This window comes from Myodes glareolus, chromosome 14, assembly GCF_982192425.1.
Source record: "Myodes glareolus chromosome 14, mMyoGla1.1, whole genome shotgun sequence".
NCBI classification, from domain to species: domain Eukaryota; kingdom Metazoa; phylum Chordata; class Mammalia; order Rodentia; family Cricetidae; genus Myodes; species Myodes glareolus.
In genome coordinates, this window is record NC_142039.1 from 13,496,053 (window position 1) to 13,517,742 (window position 21,690).

General features: G+C 40.3%; 1 protein-coding gene across 3 annotated transcripts in view; it reads left to right on the plus strand.

Annotated features, from left to right (window-relative positions):
• Positions 1-7,356, plus strand: part of Trdmt1 (tRNA aspartic acid methyltransferase 1) — a 32,428-nt gene extending 25,072 nt beyond the window's left edge. Inside the window, exons 10-12 of one of the 3 annotated variants that reach the window (XM_085699062.2) lie at positions 311-440; positions 2,177-2,250; positions 5,761-5,900. In XM_085699062.2, the coding sequence (XP_085555188.2) occupies positions 311-440; positions 2,177-2,244 (198 nt within the window). In that variant the 3' untranslated portion in view covers positions 2,245-2,250; positions 5,761-5,900. Of the gene's footprint in view, positions 1-310; positions 441-2,176; positions 2,251-5,710 lie in introns of all 3 variants that reach the window. The other 2 variants (XM_048461048.3, XM_048461049.3) reach the window with 2 other exon arrangements.
• The last annotated feature ends 14,334 nt before the right edge of the window (positions 7,357-21,690 follow it).

Here is a 21,690-nt window from a genome sequence, read left to right on the forward strand (position 1 = left end):
TCTTGTTAGCATTATGAAATTGACTTTGTTAGTTGACTCAGTTTCCTGTATGTTTTTATAATTTTCTAATTTTTATACTTACTGATGTGTCTTAGGGTCCTGATCAGTTCAGTAGAGCCTTTGCTTTTCTAAGTCTGTTGCCATTATTGAAGCAGTGATACAGCTGTTCACAGAGATATTCACTTGTACGTTCTGCTCCGTGTGACATGGCAGATTGCTTGTCCACTGACTTCCAGCTGCCTCACAACTGGATATGGTAAGTCTAGTCATACAGTATTTTTTAATTTCTTGTGGATTTTTTTTTTAACAGATTGAGAATGTCTTCAAATCTCTTAATAATTTGCCCCCGGAAGAAAAGATAGCTAAGTTGTCAACGCTCAAACTGCGATATTTCACACCTAGAGAAATTGCAAATCTGCAGGGATTTCCTCCAGAATTTGGTATGTGAAATCCATGAGGGTCACAGCTTTCCTTTATTAAAGCTCTCAGCATTTCAGTAGGACCTCACATGTGTGTTTCATGAGTAAATCCCTGCCAGGACAGGTGAGTTTGTGAATCCCCCTCCTGTATGCTGTGACAACTTTGGTTTTCCTGGCCTGTCTTCAGCCGTGTCTCAGTGAAGGCGCTGAGCCTTGTCTTCTAGCCTTCTCTTCAGTCATGTCTCAGTTCCCTTCTGACCGCTTTCCCTCTCCTTTAGTCCAGGAGTGAGTCAGCCCAGCCAGGCTGAGGGCAGAGTGTTGATTACTAACTCCCTCGGGAGTGGATAGGATCCCTTTCTGTTTCCATCTGTGTTGCCATAGTCTGAACTTGGTAACTCCATGCTAGCTTGTGTATGGTGGGGATCCCCTCAATTTCTCCCCTATATTTTCTTGTTATTTTTACTAACTCAGAGCTTCAAGTATGCTGCACCCAGCTACATTACCCTTCCCTTTGTTTTTTTTTTTTTTAATATAACGAGAAAGGCGCTCTCTCTCTCTCTCTCTCTCTCTCTCTCTCTCTCTCTCTCTCTCTCTCTCTCTCTCTCTCTCTCTCTCTAAGTTGACCAGGCAGTAATGAGCTTGCTTTTTAGCCCAGGTGGTCCTTGAAATCATGATCTTTCTGCCTCAGCCCTCTCAGTAGCTGGGATTACAGTCAATACTACCAGGCTTGGCTAGGCTCAATTGGCATTTTCACAGTAAGAGGGTAAAGGGTAGTTGAGTTAACCAGTTGTTGGATAGGGGTTGGATTTGAGGTTGATTTTTACTTGAGTGAAGATGCATTATCAGTTATTTGCCTTTGTTGTCTACTCTAAGGAATGTGAGGGCACTCCGGAGCATTAGGGGATCAACAGCAGGGGAACTGACAAACAAAGGCAGAGATAGAGGGAGGCAAAGTCCTCACTTCACCACAGTGCAGGAAATCCAGAGATTAGCGCCATGAAGCCTGGACACTGTCCTGTGCTTACAGTGTTCCCAAGCCCTTCCCGTCCCATTGCCGCCAGCACTCTAGGTCTAAAACATCCATGTTTTCTTACACCAGGGGCTCAGAGTGCTCCCCATTCCTGGCTAAACAGGCAAAGGGAAAACTAGACCCACCCAGCATTTTTCCAGGATTAGGAGGAGGAAATCTGCCTCTGAGAACTCTGCTTAAGGATTTGAATATAGAAGGGAGACTTTTAAGTCTAGTACAGTTGTACTATTGATGCCTGTTTGTGAGGTGGATAATGGGCAAAAGAGATTAGGTTTCAGCCTAAATAATAAACTTGCAGATGAGGTCTCTTGTACACTGACAGCAAGCTGGCCATCCCATTTAACTGCTCTCAGAATGTGCTTCTGTGAGCATACACACAGCAACCAGGCTTCTCTTCTACTGCCTGTCCTTTAAAGACTTGTCATTGCTGCAGTTTATGTTTATAAATTTAGGTGTATATATAATATATGTGTGTGTGTGTGTGTGTGTGTGTGTGTGTGTGTGTGTGTAACAATAAAAATTGAAAAAGACCATAATTTTAAGAGGGAACAAGAGTGGGGTCACAGGAGAGACAGGTGGGAGGAAAGGGAAGGGAAAACACTATAATTGTATTCTATCTGGTTTTATTTTTTCTTATTTTTCTTTTTTTAATTGATATTTATTGAGCTCTACATTTTTCTCTGCTCCCCTCCCTGCCTCTCCCCTCTCCCCTTCAATCCTCCCCCAGGTCCCCATGGTCCCAATTTACTCAGGAGATCTTGTCTTTTTCTACTTTCTACTTCCCATGGAGATTAGATCTATGTAAGTCTCTCTTAGTGTCCTCATTGTTGTCTATGTTCTCTGGGATTGTGGTTTGTAGCTGGCTTTCTTTGCTTTATGTTTAAAAACGACCTAAGAGTGAGTAAATATGATAATTGTCTTTCTGTGTCTGGGTTACCTCACTCAAAATAATGTTTTCTGGTTTCATCCATTTTCCTGCAAAATTCAAGCTGTTGTTATTTTTTTCTGCTGTGTAGTACTCCATTGTGTAAATGTACCACTTTTTTCTTATCCATTCTTCAGTTGAGGGGCATTTAGGTTGTTTCCAGGTTCTAGTTATGACAAACAAATATGCTATGAACATAGTTGAGCACATGTCCTTGTGGCATGATTGAGCATCCTTTGGATATATACCCAAAAGTGGTATGGCTGGGTCTTGAGGAAGGCTGTTTTCTAATTTTCTGAGAAATCGCCACACTGACATAATTTAAGATAGAAAAAATTACTATTTTCCCCCCTTTTTTGGTCATCCCATTCAATCCTCAATGTCTTAGAGATTGCTACTAAAGAAAGGCAGACCTTCCTTGGTTTATGTCACAAAGGGAGAAAGTTTAGGAGCTGAGGATTGGGCTCAATTCTGGTTTCCAGTCTGTTTTCCTACTTACTATTCTCTTCGTATTTTGAACAAGCAGATGTACTCTAAATACTTCTTAAAAGAAAAGCTATTGATTGTCTAATCAAAGTGAGTACCTCAGTCTCAGAAATCTGATTATTTTACCTCTAGAGCTGTGGTCACCATGGTAATATTGAAGCTTGGTAAGGGATTTGGAGGGCCAGAGTCAAACCAAGCTAGAATCTTTGTTTGCTCTACCTTAGATTATCTTTCCTCTTTTTGTTTTCTTTTTTGTAAAATGTAGGTAATTATAACACCCACTTTATGAAGTGTTATGACAGTTGACTGAGTTAGTGTGCTTAACTGCCTACATATTGTCCTAGAAAAATTATATTGGTTTTACATAAAAAATATTACATTTATTTGTTTATTGTGTCTATGTGTGTGCATACACATGTGCATCTACCATGATGTGTGTGTGTGTAGGTCAAAGGATACCTTGCAGGATTCTCTTTTTACCTATTTACCTAAATGTCTTTAAGTAGTGGCACTAAGTCATTTTGGTAGACCCTAGAGACGGCTACTTTTTATTTTATAAATTTCATAAATATTTTTTCTGTTTTGAAATTTGAGTTGAGTAAAGTAGAATTTCTTGAGGTTCTTCCAAATATATATGTACACAAAATACTATGAGGAATCCTCATTTTATTCCATTTAATTTTTAACATTTTTTTAGATTAAAATATAATCACATCATTTTCATTTTTCCCTTTCATCCCTTCAACCCCTCCCATGTGTCCCTCCTTGTTCTTTCTCAGATTCATGGCCTCATTTGTTTATTGTTACGTATTTTAAATTGCTGAATCCTCTTTTAAAATATATGATTTGCTTGTGTTGACAGTCTTGTCCAGATGTTACCATAGAACATGACACAACTGTCCTTCATATGTGCTTCCAACATTAGCTATGGGTACAAAAATGAACATTGTCTGAGCCATCTGTTCCCAGGCAATGATGGAATCATATCGATCTTTCTGTTCATTTTGTCCTGGTGTCTTGCTTGTCAGCTTGCTTGTCTGAGACTAGCTGGCTTTAGGAGAGGGACACTGACCTTTACTGGGAAAAGCTGCTGTCTTCATCTCATGCATTCTATGTGGTTTTGTTTTTGAAGACTTTAGTTTCTTTAATATATCAAGACTTTTTAAAATCACCTGTTAACTTAAAAACTATTATAATTTTTCTATCACTTAGTTTAGACTTTAATATCTGCACAAAATAAAATTCTGTTCCTAAACTCACCTTTTCCTTTAGTGAAGCCTTAACATTGCAAAGGATCATTCCCTAGGATAGTGTAAAAGTTCCTTGTAAACACATTTGTGTTAGTGGTTTTTGGAACTGAATAATCTTTGAGATTAGTAAGGTGCATGCCTGTGGCTCACTATCTGTACGATATAAGCTTTACAGTCATGCTTAATTGCAGATGACGGCTTTATTATAGTAATTACTGATATCTTATTACAGTTAATATAGAGTCTAATATTGGTGAAGCTACTTTACATAATGGTTCTTCATTACAATTATATGAAATTGTACTATTCTTAATGTTCTTAATTATTTCCTTTATATTATTGTTTAATTTTCTTTTGCTTCACTTGTTATGACAAATCACACTGAATGTGATTAAATCAGGTAAGAGAAAATCAGCTTATGGAAGCAAACTATGAAAACAAGCTACGGGATATATAAAGAGCTCTTATAGCTCAACAATAAAAAGAAAATAATTCAACATAAAAATGTAAAATTATTCGAATATACATTTCTTCAAAGAAAATAGGCAGATATCTAATAAACATATGAAATGGATGTTAAATGTCATTACTTATTAGAGAAATGTAGGAAAACCACAGTGAACTATTTCTTCATATCCACCAGGGTGAAATCAAACAGTGCTAACATCTCTGCAGACATTAAACGAATGTGACTCAGCAGTTTCATCTGTAGATACATATCTAAGAAAAACTCCCATAATATGTACATATTATAATAGTATCCCAGAATGGAGACAGCTCAAGAGTTTACCAGTAGATGAATGAATAATAAAACATGTCTTATCTTAATAATAGTATTGGCTAGTAGAAAGTAAGCACTGGAATTTGCTCTGAGGTGAACAGACCTGATAACGTTATGATAACTATGAAAAGACTGACATAAAGCATATCTCTTGATTTCATGTATATGAAGTTAAATTAGCCAAATCTGTAATAGTATCAAACATAGTGCTTGGGGTGAACAAAGACAAATATAGGGAGTGACTGCCACTGATGGGGGCAAGCATATTTCATTTTGAAGTAATGAAAATAAAGATGTTTGAGAACTCTATCCTAAAATGCACAAAGCAAATACTTTTTAAAAAGAGTAAATTTTGATAAGTATTGTTAAATAAAAAAAAAATTACTGAGAAAATAGTAGCCACCATTTTTCCAAAGTGAAATAACATGTTTTTGTGAACTCTGAGTATGTGTTTGCCTTAGCGGTACTCTGATATTATTTGATATAATTGTGTTATACAACACCTCTTGCTATTAGCATTATAGCATGATGTTATACAGTATTCGGGCCTCCAAATTCTCATTTATTTGTAAATTGTCATGGTCATATTAGCAGTTTACTATCCTTTGTGTTAGCTGTGCGTATAATTTCTTAGTACTGTGTTCTTAGGCAGTTTCATGTGTGAGCATCACAGAGTGTGCTTACACGGACACACTACAATGTCACTAGGTGGTCGATTGTATAGCATCGGCCTTCGCTGGCCGTGACACTGCCAAGAAGACACGAATGTATTTATAAGTGGCCATTGTGCCTTTACTAAAAGGTATCTTTTATTTCTAGGCATTAGCATTGCGAGTAACTATACTGAAAAGGCCACCTCTGTTTTCTAGAGTTTCCCGAGAAGATAACGGTGAAGCAGCGGTACCGGCTTCTTGGCAACAGTCTCAATGTGCATGTGGTGGCCAAACTCCTCACAGTCCTGTGTGAATCATTTGGAAGTTCCTCCAGTTCTAGACAGTGATTCTCAAATTCTATTTTGAGCAAATTTGTATAAAATTTAAATTAGTTTCATAGTATTTTAATTGGAAACTTATGTAATGCACGTCAAATTGTTTTCTTAAATGTATATTACCGTATCCCCAAAACTCACTTTGTTGTTTTGCCCTATGGGCAAATATTTTTATAAAGTTTTTAAGTATGTGTATGAAATATGTTTCACATGCTACAAATTAAGAATGTTTAAACTTTTATATCTATTTTAGTACTTTATATAGTATGACATGAATAATATAATGATCTTTAGAAAATCATTTTTGTACGTTAATTTTCAAGTTGTTTTATGTAACATGGAGAAACCAAGTGTACCTGGAAGCGTCATCCCTTCTGACTAGTTTCCAGAGTATTGGAAGGTGCTGTGCGTGCTATGGAAGGGAGAGATCGGGTACCCGGTGAGCTGCAGTGATGACTGCCCTGTTAGGGCATGCCCATGAGCTGTGGAAACAACCAGCTGCTCTCCCAGTTGATTTAAGGCCTGATCAATGAGATGGAACCCATGCCTGGCACTGTTATCTGGCTCAACACCCTGTGGCTAGATAGGTCATGGAACCTAGGGGTAACCTATTAGTATTATTCTGCCAAATGAGTGTAGTATTAAATCATTCCTGATGGTTTATTATTATATCATAGATTAGTGTTGCTCTCAATACAGGGAAGCTTCTTTTGGTAGCTGGCAATACAGAAACTCAAAACTGCTTAGCATGCAGAGACTGAGAGACTGTGGGGTGCTCAGTGCTAAGTGGGACATAGCACCTCCTTCCTGCCAAGGCTCAGGGATCCCTGCAGAAGAGGGAGCAGAAAGACTGTAAGACCCAGAAGTGGTTTAAGAAACCAGTGTTTCCAGGCAGAGCAGGACAGTTGCACACATGAACTCATAGCCATTGTGACAGCATGCACAAAGCCTGCATGAGCTGAAATCCCGCACAGGCTCCCAGCATGGAGAGTGCCAAAGTGGATAGCGAGTCGCACACTAGCTGAGATGCTACCTGCACTTGATAGCTGCTGGGAGACAGTGCTGTGGTTGCTGGTGTGTGGTTCACACTCCAGGCAGGCTTATACTCAAGAATATCGGAGCAGCACAATTGGACTTGATTGTTTTGTTTTGCTTCTCCACCCCCACCCCCCCACCCCCCAACCCCAAACACAGAGTTTCTCTGTGTAACAGCCCTGGCTGTCCTGGAGCTAGTCCTGTAGACCAGGCTGGCCTTGAACTCACAGAGATCCACCTGCCTCTGCCTCCTAATTGCTGGGATTAAAAGTGTGTGCCCCACCACCACCCCAGCTTCCCTACCCCTGCTGATTTAATTGGTTTTTAAGAAGACCCAAAGTGAGGAGTTGGGGAGGGAGGGTGAATATGATCCAGATAAATCGTACAATGTTCTCCAAGAATTAATATTTTAAAAAATAAAAAATTGTTTTTAAAAATCTTACTTTTTGTTAATTTCTCCTAATTGGAAACAGATTCTAATTCTAGCCTGTTGAATGCTTTACTTAGTTCTATTCCTTTTTAGCAAAAAGGCCTCAGGAAATGCAAATACAGATGAATTATCTATCTCTTCATTAATCCTGTTTGATTTTTTGATACAATGTGTCACTGTGTAGCCCTCTAGCCTGACATTTACTCTATAGACCAATCTGGTTTCTGACTGAGAGGGATCCGACTGCCCAGCCTCCAGGGAGCTGGAATTAAAGGCTGGCACTGCTAAACCCGGCCTCCCTTTAATCTTTTTTATTACTTTTTTCTTTTTTTTAATTTATTTTTTATCTTTTTTTTTAAATATTTTTATAAACCTCATTACGGATGGTTGTGAGCCACCATGTGGTTGCTGGGAATTGAACTCAGGACCTTTGGAAGAGCAGGCAATGCTCTTAACCACTGAGCCATCTCTCCAGCCCTCCCTTTAATCTTAATCTGAAAATAAGAACTCAACTGTTCTGTCTTCATTCGCGCATACTTCCTTGTAGTTTGCCATTACCAGAGTGTTTTTGCTTTGTCAGCTTTTGGGTTAAATTTGTCTGTCTTTACATTCCAAGGAATATGACGTGGCTTATGTGACAGGAAGGTCATAGAAGGAAAACATGCCACTATTCCTTCATTCTCTTGACTCAGAATTTAGCTTTTTCCTGTCTCTCACCAATGTGTTGGCGGCATCAGTAGATGAATAGATGAACAAAGTGTGGCACACACATACCCTGAAGAGCAGTCCATGCTCACTGGAATGCATGCAGGACACGTGCCATGACCTGGGCGGGCCTTGGGAAACTACTAGTGAAATAAGACAGACACGGAAAGACAGACAGTCTAGGGCAGTGTTTGCCTGGAGTTGGGAGGAGGGACCAGGAAGTCCGTGGTTAGCAGGTGCAGAACTGGGCAGATTGGGAAGATGAGAAGGTTCTGGAAGTGGATGGCACTGATGGTGCCACACTGGGAATGTGCTTAGTGCACTGAACAAAACACTTAAATCTGTTGGATGCCCAATTGCATGTTATGTATATTGTGCTGACATTTTAAAAATTGCTTTTTCTCTGAACTCAGGTAAATATGGGTTTTTCCAAGCTATAAAGCTTTAAGCTATCGATGTGGCAACAGTCACTGTCCACAGTTTATATGTGTTTAAAGGTGAACCTCACTAAAGGCTCATAATCATGACCTGAAATCATCTAGGTGCACTGTCATGCAGGTCATCTCCCCTGCTGAAAGATTCTTTATCAATAAGATGGTTTATAGTTTAACTGTAGTTATGCTATGCTTACAATTACGTGGTATTATAAGGTCCAATGCCCACTGAACAGTATTATAGTCAGTGCTGAGTTATAGTGTCTCAACTCTGAACACATTTGGTAGGTCTAGGGAACATTATGTTACAAGTTGGGAAACAAAACATGACTATATAAAAGTTTTAAGGGGCTGGAGAGGTGGTTCAGCAGTTAACAACATTCACTGTTCTTGCTGAGGACTGGAGTTGGATTCCCACCATGTATGTGCCGTGTTAGATGATTCGAAAGTGCTTCTTTCTTACCTGAAGTTTTAGTGTTCTAAAGGCAGCAGACTAATGAATAGATGAAAAGTAATTAATACTAGCAAGATGATTTACACTGGGGAGTAATTTGGGAGATGAGTAGTCATCCTGAGTGTGAGAGCTGGACCATCTGTTTGGTTTTAACATCATTGTGTAGACTCATGAGTTTTCCACACACCAAGTTAAAACAACGAGGTCCTGGTTTTGAGCTCACATTGAGTATTCAAATGTGCTTTCCTGTGTTGTTTGTTGTTGACAGAAGTGTGACTTGTGCTGGCAGTGTACCTAAGTGGCAGAGTGATCTTAGCATACTCATAATCCTGAATTTAAACCTGTTTATGTGTGTGCGTGGGTCATGAACACACACACACACACACACACACACACACACACACACACACAGACAAAGAAAAAGAGAAAGAAGGGAGTGGCGATAACGAGAAGAATTTACATGTAATTTGCCCTTAGCTGGGAGCTGCTTCAATTATATAACTTTGAAGCGCTGTTGCCTTACAACTTTGGACTTGGAGTGAAAGTGACAGGCTGAGCAGTGTCTCCAAGCCTGCCATTATGATGGTTTGGGTTCTTTTTAAAAACGCAACCTTTGGGCCTCTTGGCTTGTTCATCTTTTCTGTCAGCATTTACTGCCTGTGTGCACTGCGTACAGTTATCATGTCAGTTTGACAAGAATCCCTAGTCTGGTATTTTTTCTCATTCGTCACTTTTGTCTAGCATGTGTCTGTACCCTTTACATGCTTCACAATAAACACCACATACACTTTCCATCTTCAGATTAGAACAGTCAGCCTGTTGGCACCATTTTTCTTCTGTGCTACAAAAAATTTGAAATTTATAATAAAAGAATATTTTCCCTGAGTGTTTCTGTTTTTATCTTTGGAACTTTTAGGATATTTTACTGCAAGATATGTATGCTCTTCAAATATACAACCATGATTCAAACTATACATTTTTTGTTAGTTTTTAAAATTTAGTATCAATTTATCGTAGTTAATCTACCTCAAGAATTAAAATCTTCAGCTGGACATGGTGGTGCACAGCTTTAATCCCAGCACTAGAGGGGCAGAGGCAGATGGATCTCTGTGAGTTCAAGGCCTGCCTGGTCCACATGGTGAGTTCCAGGATACCCAGGGCTATGCAGAAAGACTGTGTCTCAAAAAATGAAAAATTAAAATATTCTTTAAATACAGACCTATAAAACAGTATCTGAGGAAAATCCTACACTCTTAGTACGTATGAGTTGCATCTCTATGACCTCCATGTTAAAACTCAGTCACTCGGAGGTGAGTGTACATTCTCTAAGAAATCCCACTGGAGTCAGCATTTGCTCTCAAGGTGGCATCCTCTGTGGCTCCCGAAACCCAGCATTCTTTGGGAAGAGAAGTAATGAGTTCCTTCCTATGGATTCCTGACATGAAGCCATCCTTGAACATAGTTCGAGGCAAGAGCATCCCACAAAGGCTCTGGGGAAGAGTTCAGGCAATGCTGGGTAGGGTCCAAGCAGGACTTGATCCATATATGGAGCAGATTTCAGCATAAAACTGAAAAAATTTAGGTTTCAGACAAATAGTATAATTTTTAGAATTTTAGAGTCCTGATATATACATCAAATCAGATATGACTTTTTCTGTTACTTTGTTTCCAATTTCAGTTATACAATATTTCTCAGTTGTAAATACAAAACTATAATCTTTATACTAAGTATTGATTAATGAAATACTTGGAGAATTAGATTTCTAGGGTCCATTGACCTGTACTACAGACAACTTACTTAGAAATAGTATTAAGTGAGGAGTACACACTGGATATTTTCTCTCTAACCCCCTCCCTTTTTTTTTTAACACAGGTTATTTCTGAAATTTTCTACTCAGTTTGGATCATAGTTAGATTCCAAAGCCTCAAAAAGCAAACTAGAAAGTTAGGACCTGTGGTATTACAGAGTAACTCTCCACTCGGGCACTGCCTCTGTTAAAACATATGAATTCTTCAGTACAGTGAATTTCGTTGTGATATTTTGTTACATGTGTATAAAATACTTTACTTACATCCTCACCCCCCACTGCTACCCTTATTAACCTCTTTGTCCCTCTTAGCTTCAGATGTATTTGCTCAAAAAACACAAGCATGTGCAGAAAACTGGCCTTCTTACCCATGTTCACAAATAAAATGGTTTTGTATTTACCGTAGCTTATGAGTCTTCTTTTAGTCTCTAAAAAGCTTTATCATATTTATTTATTGTGTCTTTTGTGTATTCTTGATGCTATGCCATTCCATGGCATGCACAGAGGTCAGAGGACAACTTTCAGGAGCCAGTTCTCTCCTGCCATGTGGGTCCTCGGGTCACGAGGCTTGGAAGCCAAGTCGTTTCTCTGGCCCTGAGTCTTACTTTCAGCTGCATCTAATACTTCCCTAAAATACAGCATGGCTGATTCTGAAAACTTCAAAAAATCTTATTTTCCCTATCAAAAGGAGCACAGAAAGTTTTACAGAAGTAGAGGAGAGGCTGTTTTCCTCACAGGCGTCTCTCCTTTCCTGCCTTCCACTGCTCTCATGTCTGCTCGCCTGTGCATGCTTCTACTGGGTAGTCACTCTGCATTCGGTGGCATCGTGGTGTCTGTTCTGCTGGGAAGGATGGACATCACTGAGTGGAAGTGGTTGTTTAGCTGGGCTGGCTTCATACCTAGATGAGATCACCTAGGGGGGAGAGGCAAAAGGAGGGCGGGCCTGGAGCTGCCCTGAAATGTCCTTAGAGAGTTAGACTCCCTCCTTGTCAAGACCACTTGTTTCTCAGAGATTCTTACGCTTTCTTAATCTTCCACGTAGATGAGGCCAGGTGGGGGTGTGTTTCTAGAATCTTCATGCTAGGCATTTTTCAACTAGGATGGACTGCTGTCATATCAAATTTAGCAAAACTAACAAAAAACTAAACATTGGTATTCTAAAATTGGTTTTTATGACTTCAACAGTTTTCCGTATGGTGTGTTAGCTCTCCTAGCCTACCAAGTTCATACCCCATCTACTAAGGTTCTAGTCACTTCTGTTGCCCTTAGGTATCCCATTCATCAGCTTTAGTTGAAAGTATGTGGTGTAGTGTGTGTGTGTGTGTGTGTGTGTGTGCGTGCGTGTGCGTGTGCGTGTGCGTGTGCGTGCGTGTGTGTGTACAACAGAGTTCAGCATCAAGTGTCTTCCTTGGTCCCTCTATACCTTATATTTTAGAGGAGGCCTCTCAGTGAAATTGGAGCTCACCATCTTGACTAAAATGTCTGCTGTCAAGCCCAGAGATACCTGTCTGTCCCTGTCGCAGGGATTACAGGCACACAAGTTGGGATTTGACAGTGTGGGTGGTGAGGATCTGAACTCGAACCCTCATGCTTGAAGAGCAGGCCATCTCCTGAGCCCACAGAGAAGACATTTTTAACACTCTCCCCCACTGCTAGTACCTAGTAGTGCTGCCACGTAGAAAACACTCGAGTGTTTGGTGAATGGATGGGCATAGTGACCACAGCAGAGTAGGAGTCGAAGCTACAGAAGGGCAGTATGTATGAAGCTTAAGCTCTCCCCTCTTCAGGTAGCCGGATTTACTCATCTGGAACACATGCCCATAAAAATAACCTCTAGAACGTGCTTTTGGTTTAGGGAACAGTTCAGATAGAAACAAATCTTAAAATACTGTGTTTTGATTTCTAGGCTTGACCAGAGAACACAAATTTATTCTTGTTTTTCCCTCAGTACAATTTTAAACTGTGTGTAACTATAATTCTATAATAAAACGAGATAACAAAAGAACTCTGCAGATGGGAAGAGAAACACAAGCTGGTGTAGGTTCCTATGGCTAGAGAAAGGACAGCTAGAAGATGCCTTCTGATGTCCCCACCACAGAGAAAAGGGGGTGACTCATTGCCTGTGTCCCCAACATACAGCCTAGAAACAGAAGGCCACCTGGGAGGCTCACCCCACTTCAGATAGAATGGTATATTCTTTACAACACCAGGACCGTGTCATCATCTGCTATCAATGTGTCCAAAGCCCCACTGAGAAACACCCAAGCACAGCTCTCTACTTCCTTCAGGCCCTACACCTGCTGAAGGGTATCATCCAAAGGAATCACAGAGGTGCGCGACCCAGGAAGTCTTCCTCACTATAGCCCATACACTCTTGTCTATCAGAGTCACTAGGTTAGTCTGACCCTAGGAAGATGCTACTATCACTTAAAGCAGTAGCATCAATGGACCATTAAGACCCCACCAGGACCAGAAAAACCAAGCAGACCACAATAACAAAGGCCCTATGATTTAAACTGCCATCAGAATAACAGCAAACTAAGATCTCTGTGGTGAACACGGACAGTTCACCTGTTAAAATAAAAGATTAAAGCAGGACCCAGTTGTATGGTGGTGTATGCCTGTAAATGCAACACTTGGCAGGCTGAGTCAGAAGGATTACAGGTTTGGGGCCAGTCTGGCCTACAAAGGAAGTTCCAGGCTACTCTGGGTTATAGTAAGAGTTTGTCTAAAAACTACAACAGTGAAAGAGGATCCAGAGTCTCCTAATATATAATAAACTGTATTTAGGGACATCACAATTTCAGTAAGAAAGATACGACACTAGCAAGATATGTCAGATGCCGAGAAATCTGGTTAAGTTTCCACTTCGTTTCCATTCTGGTGTCATGGAATACAATCTCCTAACTCTGAGACATTTTTCCTAGAGGACAAAGGCTGCATCTTTCAAAGTTCTGTCCTCACGGCACCTCTCTCAGCTGCTGACAATGGGTGTCCAATAAATAATTGTCTGGTTACCTGATTTGAATATGAATTGCTGAGCATCATCATTGAAATTTCTTTAATGACTTGGGGAAGTTTTTAATAATCCTATCAGTCAGCCAACCCAGGAGGAACAAGCTGATGTTATTGGAAAAAGTAATGCCAGAATTGTGTACAAGTCTTATAGTATGGTTTACAACTCTTCTAAACATAGTCCAGGAACTGTTGACAAAGCCTGATTTAGCAGTGCCTCTGTAATAAATACAGACCAAGCCACCGTAAAGAAAACATCCAAAGGGGCAAAGGCTTTGTTTTATATAGATCTAAGGATAATGATACTGGAAAAGGCTTAGAGGTGAAGTCATCCCATCCTTCTTCCTGCCCCCAATGACAGCACCTTACATCTTCCCACGGGTTGGTGCTGCACTTCAATTAACAAATCCCCTGGCAATGACAGGCCTTTGGAAAGCATCGGCCTTGTTAAGTCAGCCCCATCATAAATCACATGGGCCAAGCAAAGCTTCCTCTAAGATAAAGGTGCTGCCATATGCTGCTTTTATGGGTATCTTCTTAATTAAAATTACAAGAGGCCCGAGGAGCGCCGAGGATCAGTGAAACTGGTCCCTCCATAGAGGTACTCTTACTTACTTACCTCTGCTCATCAAACATAACATTTGTTGAAAATGTGCTTTACCCTCTTTGAAAAAAATCACAACCACCACTCTGTGCAATTGTTTATTTCCTTCACTTAGTCATCCACAGTGGAGTCCGGGTGCAGGCAGCTTCAACTATAGTACAAATGATGTCTAATCTCACACCATTGTCTCGTTCAGAGAACTTGAGACATCACCAAGTGAAAAACTGATTTTATCCTTTTAAGTTGATGGGGAAAGGATTATTATGGGGATGCATGAATGTCCCACCAAAGATAACCCTTGCCTTACTGCTGCACACCTTCGTGGAACTCCAGCTTTGTCTGGTCCTTAGGAAGTGCTCTACTCCCAGGTCTAGCAGCAGGTACAAGCTGTGTTATTGCCAACTAGCTTCTGAAGCCCTAAATCTCAGAAGTTTGTATTTGTTTTGCTCTGTTCTCTGTTTATAAGAAATTCTTTACAGTGATGGGAGACTGCCAGTACATGCTTATGTTTCTGGAACATGTTAACTGTGCACGCCGATAGTACATGGCATGTTATCACACATGCCATCAATACCTCAGTGTTTGGTACCCAAAACTATTCTCTTCCCTTTCCTCTCTAATTAGAGGTTTTTGGATTATTCTTGTAACTGTTTGGGGGGGGCAGGGTTATTGTGGATTTAAAAAGAAACCTTGTAAAAACAAAAGTTTATCAAACTCTCAGTAATGTATAACAATCTCCTTGCTAGGCACCATCCTTGTCGACACTGAATTAGTCACATGTAATGATGAACTTGTGCTTCTTTTTCATTCTCCCTGGTGATGATTGCATTCACTGCAGTAACGAGCACGGAGAACAAATGCAGGCATTATACTCCATAGGTCAAGACCCATTGTACTCAAAAGCTCAGCTCAGCACAAGAGTGCATTTGTTCATTTTCTAGGTGACAATGCCCTTCTCATGGAGTAAGCAAGTGAACCGTTTTAAACTGAATTTTTTTTCCATAATTATGTCATAGTACCTTATATGGAAAATGAAGACAATGGGATCCATATTGAACTGCCAGGAAATTGTGTGTGTGTGTGTGTGTGTGTGTGTGAGAGAGAGAGAGAGAGAGAGAGAGACAGAGACAGAGAGACAGAGACAGAGACAGAGAGATCACTACAGTGGCATGTGTAAACATAGGGCTTTTTTTAAAGTTTTGTTTTGTCTGTATGTGTCTGGGTTGAATTTGGAGCCTTGGGGAATGAGTACTGAGGTGTGAAACCAGGTCTTTTGGAAGAACAGCAGGAGTTCTGAACTGCTTAGCCATCTCTCCATCCCCATAAATGCAGTTTTAAAACAATTCTTTAGTCCTGAAAAGATAATAAGTTAACTGTTCAGAAAGTTAAAAGAGATCGTTCTAGTCATAAATACTTCATTTAATGACCAAATTCCTGGTTATTTCTAATATTTTAAGCTGACGTGAGGTGGACTAAAAGACGCACCCAAGTCGTATTGAAGGAATAAAAGACAATGGGAACTCTCCCTGGCCTATGAGGGTCTTGTCAGCTACTTCAAGCCGCCTCTCCATCTGCATCCTCTGTTTTCGTGACTTCCACATAGATGGAGTTCTTCAGATAAATTTGTGTGCCTGCCAGAAACATCACATAAGGACCACAGCATCCATGATGGCCCAGCAGCTCCTTTTGACACCAGAAGCTTCAACCAATGTCCCCTAGCCTGGTACTTACGCCCCCTTCCCACATCTCCTTTACCCATTCTTCTCTGAGATGCTGCTGCTGGACCAATTGCGCCTGATTTTCTTAGTCTTCACATGCGGCTCTCCCAGTGTGAAGCCTAATGTTTCCTAACGGCCAAGGCACGGTCTGCTCCATGCTGTCGTGTCGGTCTATATAACGCGTCCTCACTATTGCTCCACAGACACGCATGGTGACTCTAAGCCAAAGAAGACCATAACGTTTACTTTTTTGGGAACCTCCTTTATTGTTGAGGACTTTATGTATCATCAATGAATATCTGCTACAACTGTAAGACAATAGAATTTGTACAGAGCTCATGGAACTATCTCGCATCCCTTGGGGTACAAAATGGCAATTATCAGAATGTGCCCACTAGGCAAGTTCCAAGACTCTAAGAAGAATGGGATTGGAATGGTCTATACGCTTTGCACTGAAATCTCCAGTAAGCCTTGATTCTAGTAGCAAATTCAAAGATTCATTTTGTTCTGCAGATGTAGACGCCTCAAGCTTGCCCTGATAAGCCTGGGTAGTCATAAACGCCGCCCGTGGACTTAGAGCTTGCCATCTGTTCTCTATTATTGTAGGTTGAGGTTGAAGTGCTCCGAGAAGGTTCAGTGAGTGTCCTGGAGAGCAAGTCCAGTATGAGATAGATTGGACAAGCAGACAGGGGACAAAGAGTTTAGAACTGTGCCCTCATGGGAAACAAAAGACATGGCCAGAAATTGGTGCTCACGTTTTTAATTAATAGAAGATTTTACTATTTACAACAAGCTATGAAATTAAAGATTTAAGATCCGGAGAAACAAAAACTTTCTTAGCAAGTAGAACCACAGAAGGGAAAGAGTAACAGAAACTTTGAAGAGCGGTTTAAGGAAAACAGAAACACAAGCACTGTTCCTTGCCTGACGTAGTCAGTGACAGTGTTCACATATAAACTAATCATGAATGTGGGTGTCTTTAGAGGGGAAATTTTGACCCAGTAGGCCCATAGTAGAAAGAGATTTTTGAACTAGAGTCGGACTTAACTGACGCACCTGGAGTAACAAGGTTCTAGCAGAAGCAGCTAAGGGGTAAAAGTTCTTTCCGTCTGTTTCCTGGATGAACCTTTCCTGTCACAGACTTCCTCTGACTCTCTTGTTTTATTAATGACACCCTATTCATCTTATTTCTCAAGTAAGAGGCATGAATGTTTTCACCCCAATGCTTCTGAGGGAATATGAATATGTCCTCTGGTCAGTAGCTACTATTGCTGAAATATCTTTCATACTGTCTTTCTTTGGCTTGTCCACTGCCACAGCCAGGGCCTCTTCAAGCCTTGTCTCTATTCCAGCCTCCTAAGTGGACCCGAGACGTCTCTAAGCAGAGGTGCTGTAAGAGGCAAACACGACCTTGCTCCTATCTTCCCAGGGAAATGATCGTCACTCTTCAGCCTTTACGGAGCCATGCTCATTAGATGGCATTTAAAAGGTGGCGGCGACCGAGAGTTTAGACCATAAAAGGAGATGAAGTGGTGTCACAGAAAAAGCAAACATTGTGCCAAGATCTCGGGAAAGTTAAAGAGCCGAGAAGAGAGAGACGCTCAGATTAAGAACAACGCACTTGGGGAAGAGAGGAAGGTGGCTGGGGCATCAGTAAGGAAGACTGTGAGGCAAGAAGAAAGTGAAAGCAAAGCTGGGATGGGGAGCAGAGCTTAAGAAATCAGAAATTACTGATTTTTCACTGACCATTTGGACAGAGCCGCAGATTGCACCCTAGCTCCATATAGTGCATGGTGTCTTCAACAAAGCAAAATACATTTCTGTGAATTTGACTAAAGACGTGAACGAGAATAGAGGCCCATGAGTATAAGTCAAGATTATAACAAACACCATTAAGAACTTGGTCAGGCCCAATAGTTTTATTTTAATGGATGTTTTAGGCAACAAATCTCACATTTGGTTCCTTTCCCCAGTATTTAGCAGCTCCTAAAGCAAATCCTTATTGAAGGGCCCAGCTATGAGAATCTCATTAAAAATCTGCTTCATCCTGTTTATGGGGCTCCTGTTTGGTCAGACTTCTCTTGAAGATACTTGGATTTGAGTTAATCTTGCTTCCTATCTCCTAAGGTGGAGTAATTTGCTTCCGGGATCCACCGCGCTGCGCCTGGTCTTCAGACAGCGACTGACCTTTGCTCTACACTCCTATCTCCACCTCAGCCATCTTTTATCTCAGAGTCCACAATGAATGGTTCTCTTCTGGAACCTCCGCAGAGTATCCTGCACTCCTGCTCGTACCTAGTGTTTTCCTATAGCAAAATGTGAACAACCCTGAATTCTGGATTTTGCTGCTGGTCTACTCATCTGTTTGTTTTTGCTTTAAGGACTCTAAACCCTAGAGAAAGTGGAGACTAAGGGATAAACAATATCTGTTTATTAATACATGGCATGATAGCAACATTGTATCTGTAGTGAACAGTTCTTATATACCAGAGATTAAATGGGCTGCAAGGTGTTATGTCCCTTCAGTGCCGTGATCCTCTTTCTGCTATGTGGAAACGTGGTGAAGGAATGAGGGGATCATGAGGCTGGATAATGAGCCTCAGGATGCAGGCTTTCCCCAGGCTCTATAGTATTCTCTAGAAGTGAGTCTTTGGAGAACAGCAACTTCCCCTTATTTTATACTAAATTTGTAGCTTCGAGAAGGTGGCTAATACGGAAAGGCACGTGTAGACTTATAGCATAGATTCTGGATTTGGGAGCAGACAGGGCTTTGTCATTCAAAACTGGAATTTCATGGTAATGGACCATTTGCCCCTGGAGAAAGGAGAGGAGGCTCTTCTGAAGGTCATGCATTGTAAAAGGGTCTCATTTGTGCTGAGGAAACTCTGCATACAGCATGGGAACAGGATGAGTGATAATGTCCCAGAGTGAGCGATTGATTTTTATATTGCCTCCAGTGTCATCTGAAGCAGAGAGTCTGACTTATTTATTGATTTGAGGAAAAGCTGAGCCAATGAGCTGGATGTAAAATCCCCAACTCCTCATCAAAGGTCAGCCAGACCTTGAAAGAATTTGCCTAAGTTGTCCTTTTCTTTCTAATATAAAAGATGATTAAGAGTCGTGGACCTAGATTGGAATTAAAGATTTTACCTTGTTGAACAATAAGCACATTATTAAAATGGGGAGAATGTAGTAAAAGAGGAAGTTTTTATTAAGACCATACCAGAGACTTTTACACTAGAAAGATCTGCCGAGTCAGGGCTGTTTAGGGAAAACATAATCATGAAGGAGCTTTGTTCAGACCTTGAGAGTCTGGATTGTCCTCCGCACAGGAAAACACCAGCCGGTCTTATCCTTGTCTAAACTTGCTAAATAGTTTCCATTGTCAAACTTCCCTCTTATCTCTGCGCCAGTGGTTAAACTTCAAGCATTGGGTCATTGTGTAACAGTTATCTATTATCATTTATGAGAACGTTCTTAGGTGCTTTTCATGGCCTGCAATCATCATCAGTGTTTTATATCATCCTCCTAGATGGTGGCTGTGGTGGTTTGAGTGAGAATGTCTTCTACAGACCCACATGTTTGAATGCTTGCTCCTTGGTTGCTGTCACTGTTTGGGGAGGTTTAGGGGATGTAGCCTTGTTGGGAAGAAGCACTGGAGGCAGGCTTGGAGAGCTTGCAGACTCCTCCAACTGCCATTTCTTCTCTCTGCTTGCAGTTCAAGAAGTGAGCCTGCTGCGCCAGCCTCCGTTCATGCCTGCTGCCATGCTTCTATCATGGTGACGATGGATGTTTGTCCCTCTGGAACAAGTTGACAGAAATGCTTCCTTCTATAAGTTGCCTTGGTTATCATTTATCACAGAAGTGAGAAGTATCATAAATACAGTGGCATTTATACATATAAGACAAATAACTTCAAGTCATTTTTAAAAATAATAGCTTACACTCTTAAGAGGTCATCCATTTCAAGCATACAGTTCTATAACTCGTATAAATGAGATATCAGGTATTTATTACTTATCATAAATATTCCTTCACGTTTTCTTACTACAATGTCCCCACCCAACCCTAAACAACTACTGCTTAGTTTCTATTAATATAACTTTGACTTTTCAGAATTTTCGTATTGGACGATAACATCTGGAATCACTACATAATCCTTTTAAAATTTCATTTATAGCTTATTACTTGAAAACACTCTCAAAGAAATGAATAGCTTTATAACAGTTGTGAGAAAAATACTTGCAAGATATATATTTGGAAAGACTTGAATTTAGATATGTTAACTCATAAAATAATTGGTTATTTAATAGCAAATAGTCAGCCCTGAAAACATACACATACCAGAAACATTACAGAAATAGCATGGCAGGTTGGAAGGTGGGAAAGCAGAAGGGGAAATATTGTAACTATATTTTAATTAAAGATAGACAAAGGTTTGAACAGAAAAGTTAACAAATAAGATGTACAAATGATGAAGACAATAAAAAGATTCATAGTATCTCCAGTCATTAGAAAACTGTGACTTGAATCATAATGAGAGCAATGCATACCCACTAAAATGGCTACAAGTTAAAACCGGCAGTGCCCAGTGATGGGCACAGTGTGGAACAAATGGAACACTTTTAGGAGGTTTGAAGAAAAATAGCTTTGTATATTCTAAGAAAACTGTAACTATTTTGCCATGTCTCAGCAATCATTTTTAATATTTACCAGAAAAAACTAAAGCATGCCCTTTGGCACACAGACATTTGAAATTTATGATTGTTTAATTTATGATAATAATGAACTGGAACCAATTCAGTTTTGTTTTTTTTTTTGACTGATTACTAGACAGGCAAACAGGGCCGTGAAATAAAATGAAATGCTTTTCTATATTAACGAGAACGTAATCCATGGCGAAACCAATCAAAGGGGTAAATCCAAAAAGCACACAGTTTAGTGAAAGAGCTCTACACTAAATGTTATGCAGCTCTTCCCATGGTCAAATGAAGCAAAGCATTTGCTGTAGTTCAGTAGGAGCATCTCAGACGGGAGGTCAGCAGGACACGTGGTGGTGAGACCATATCTCAAGAAGCAAAGCGAAATAGCAACACCCAAATACGCAGGAGAAAAACAAAATAAAAGTAGTAACTATTTGAACACCATAGACAAAGTATGTTGTATACTACTCTGTATCCTTGACCTCAGAGCACCATTTAACTATGCACAGATTTATCAATACAATGGTGATTACCAAGGGATACTTTTAGAGTTGAGTTTTTATATGGTCATTTCTCAAATCTCAAATTTTGTTTTGTTTTCCTTAGTATATGTTTGTCTGTGTGTTCATAGAAGGTTAGAGTACATCAGTAAATAATCGGGACCCTTCTGAAAACAGTGTAACATACTCTTCACTATTCCCAAATAATTCTTACAACTCCCACACGGAATCAGAGAGGGGCATACATGGTCCATGTTCTCAGACCATGTCATTCAGCTGAAAGACAGTCCAGTTAGTGAGGAAGCTGACTGGTAGATTCTATAGCCAGTCTATGTAGCTTGGTGGAAGAAGAGAAATAAACAGTTGTAGGGCCCAGCGACGGGGATTCATGGATACTAGTGAGTG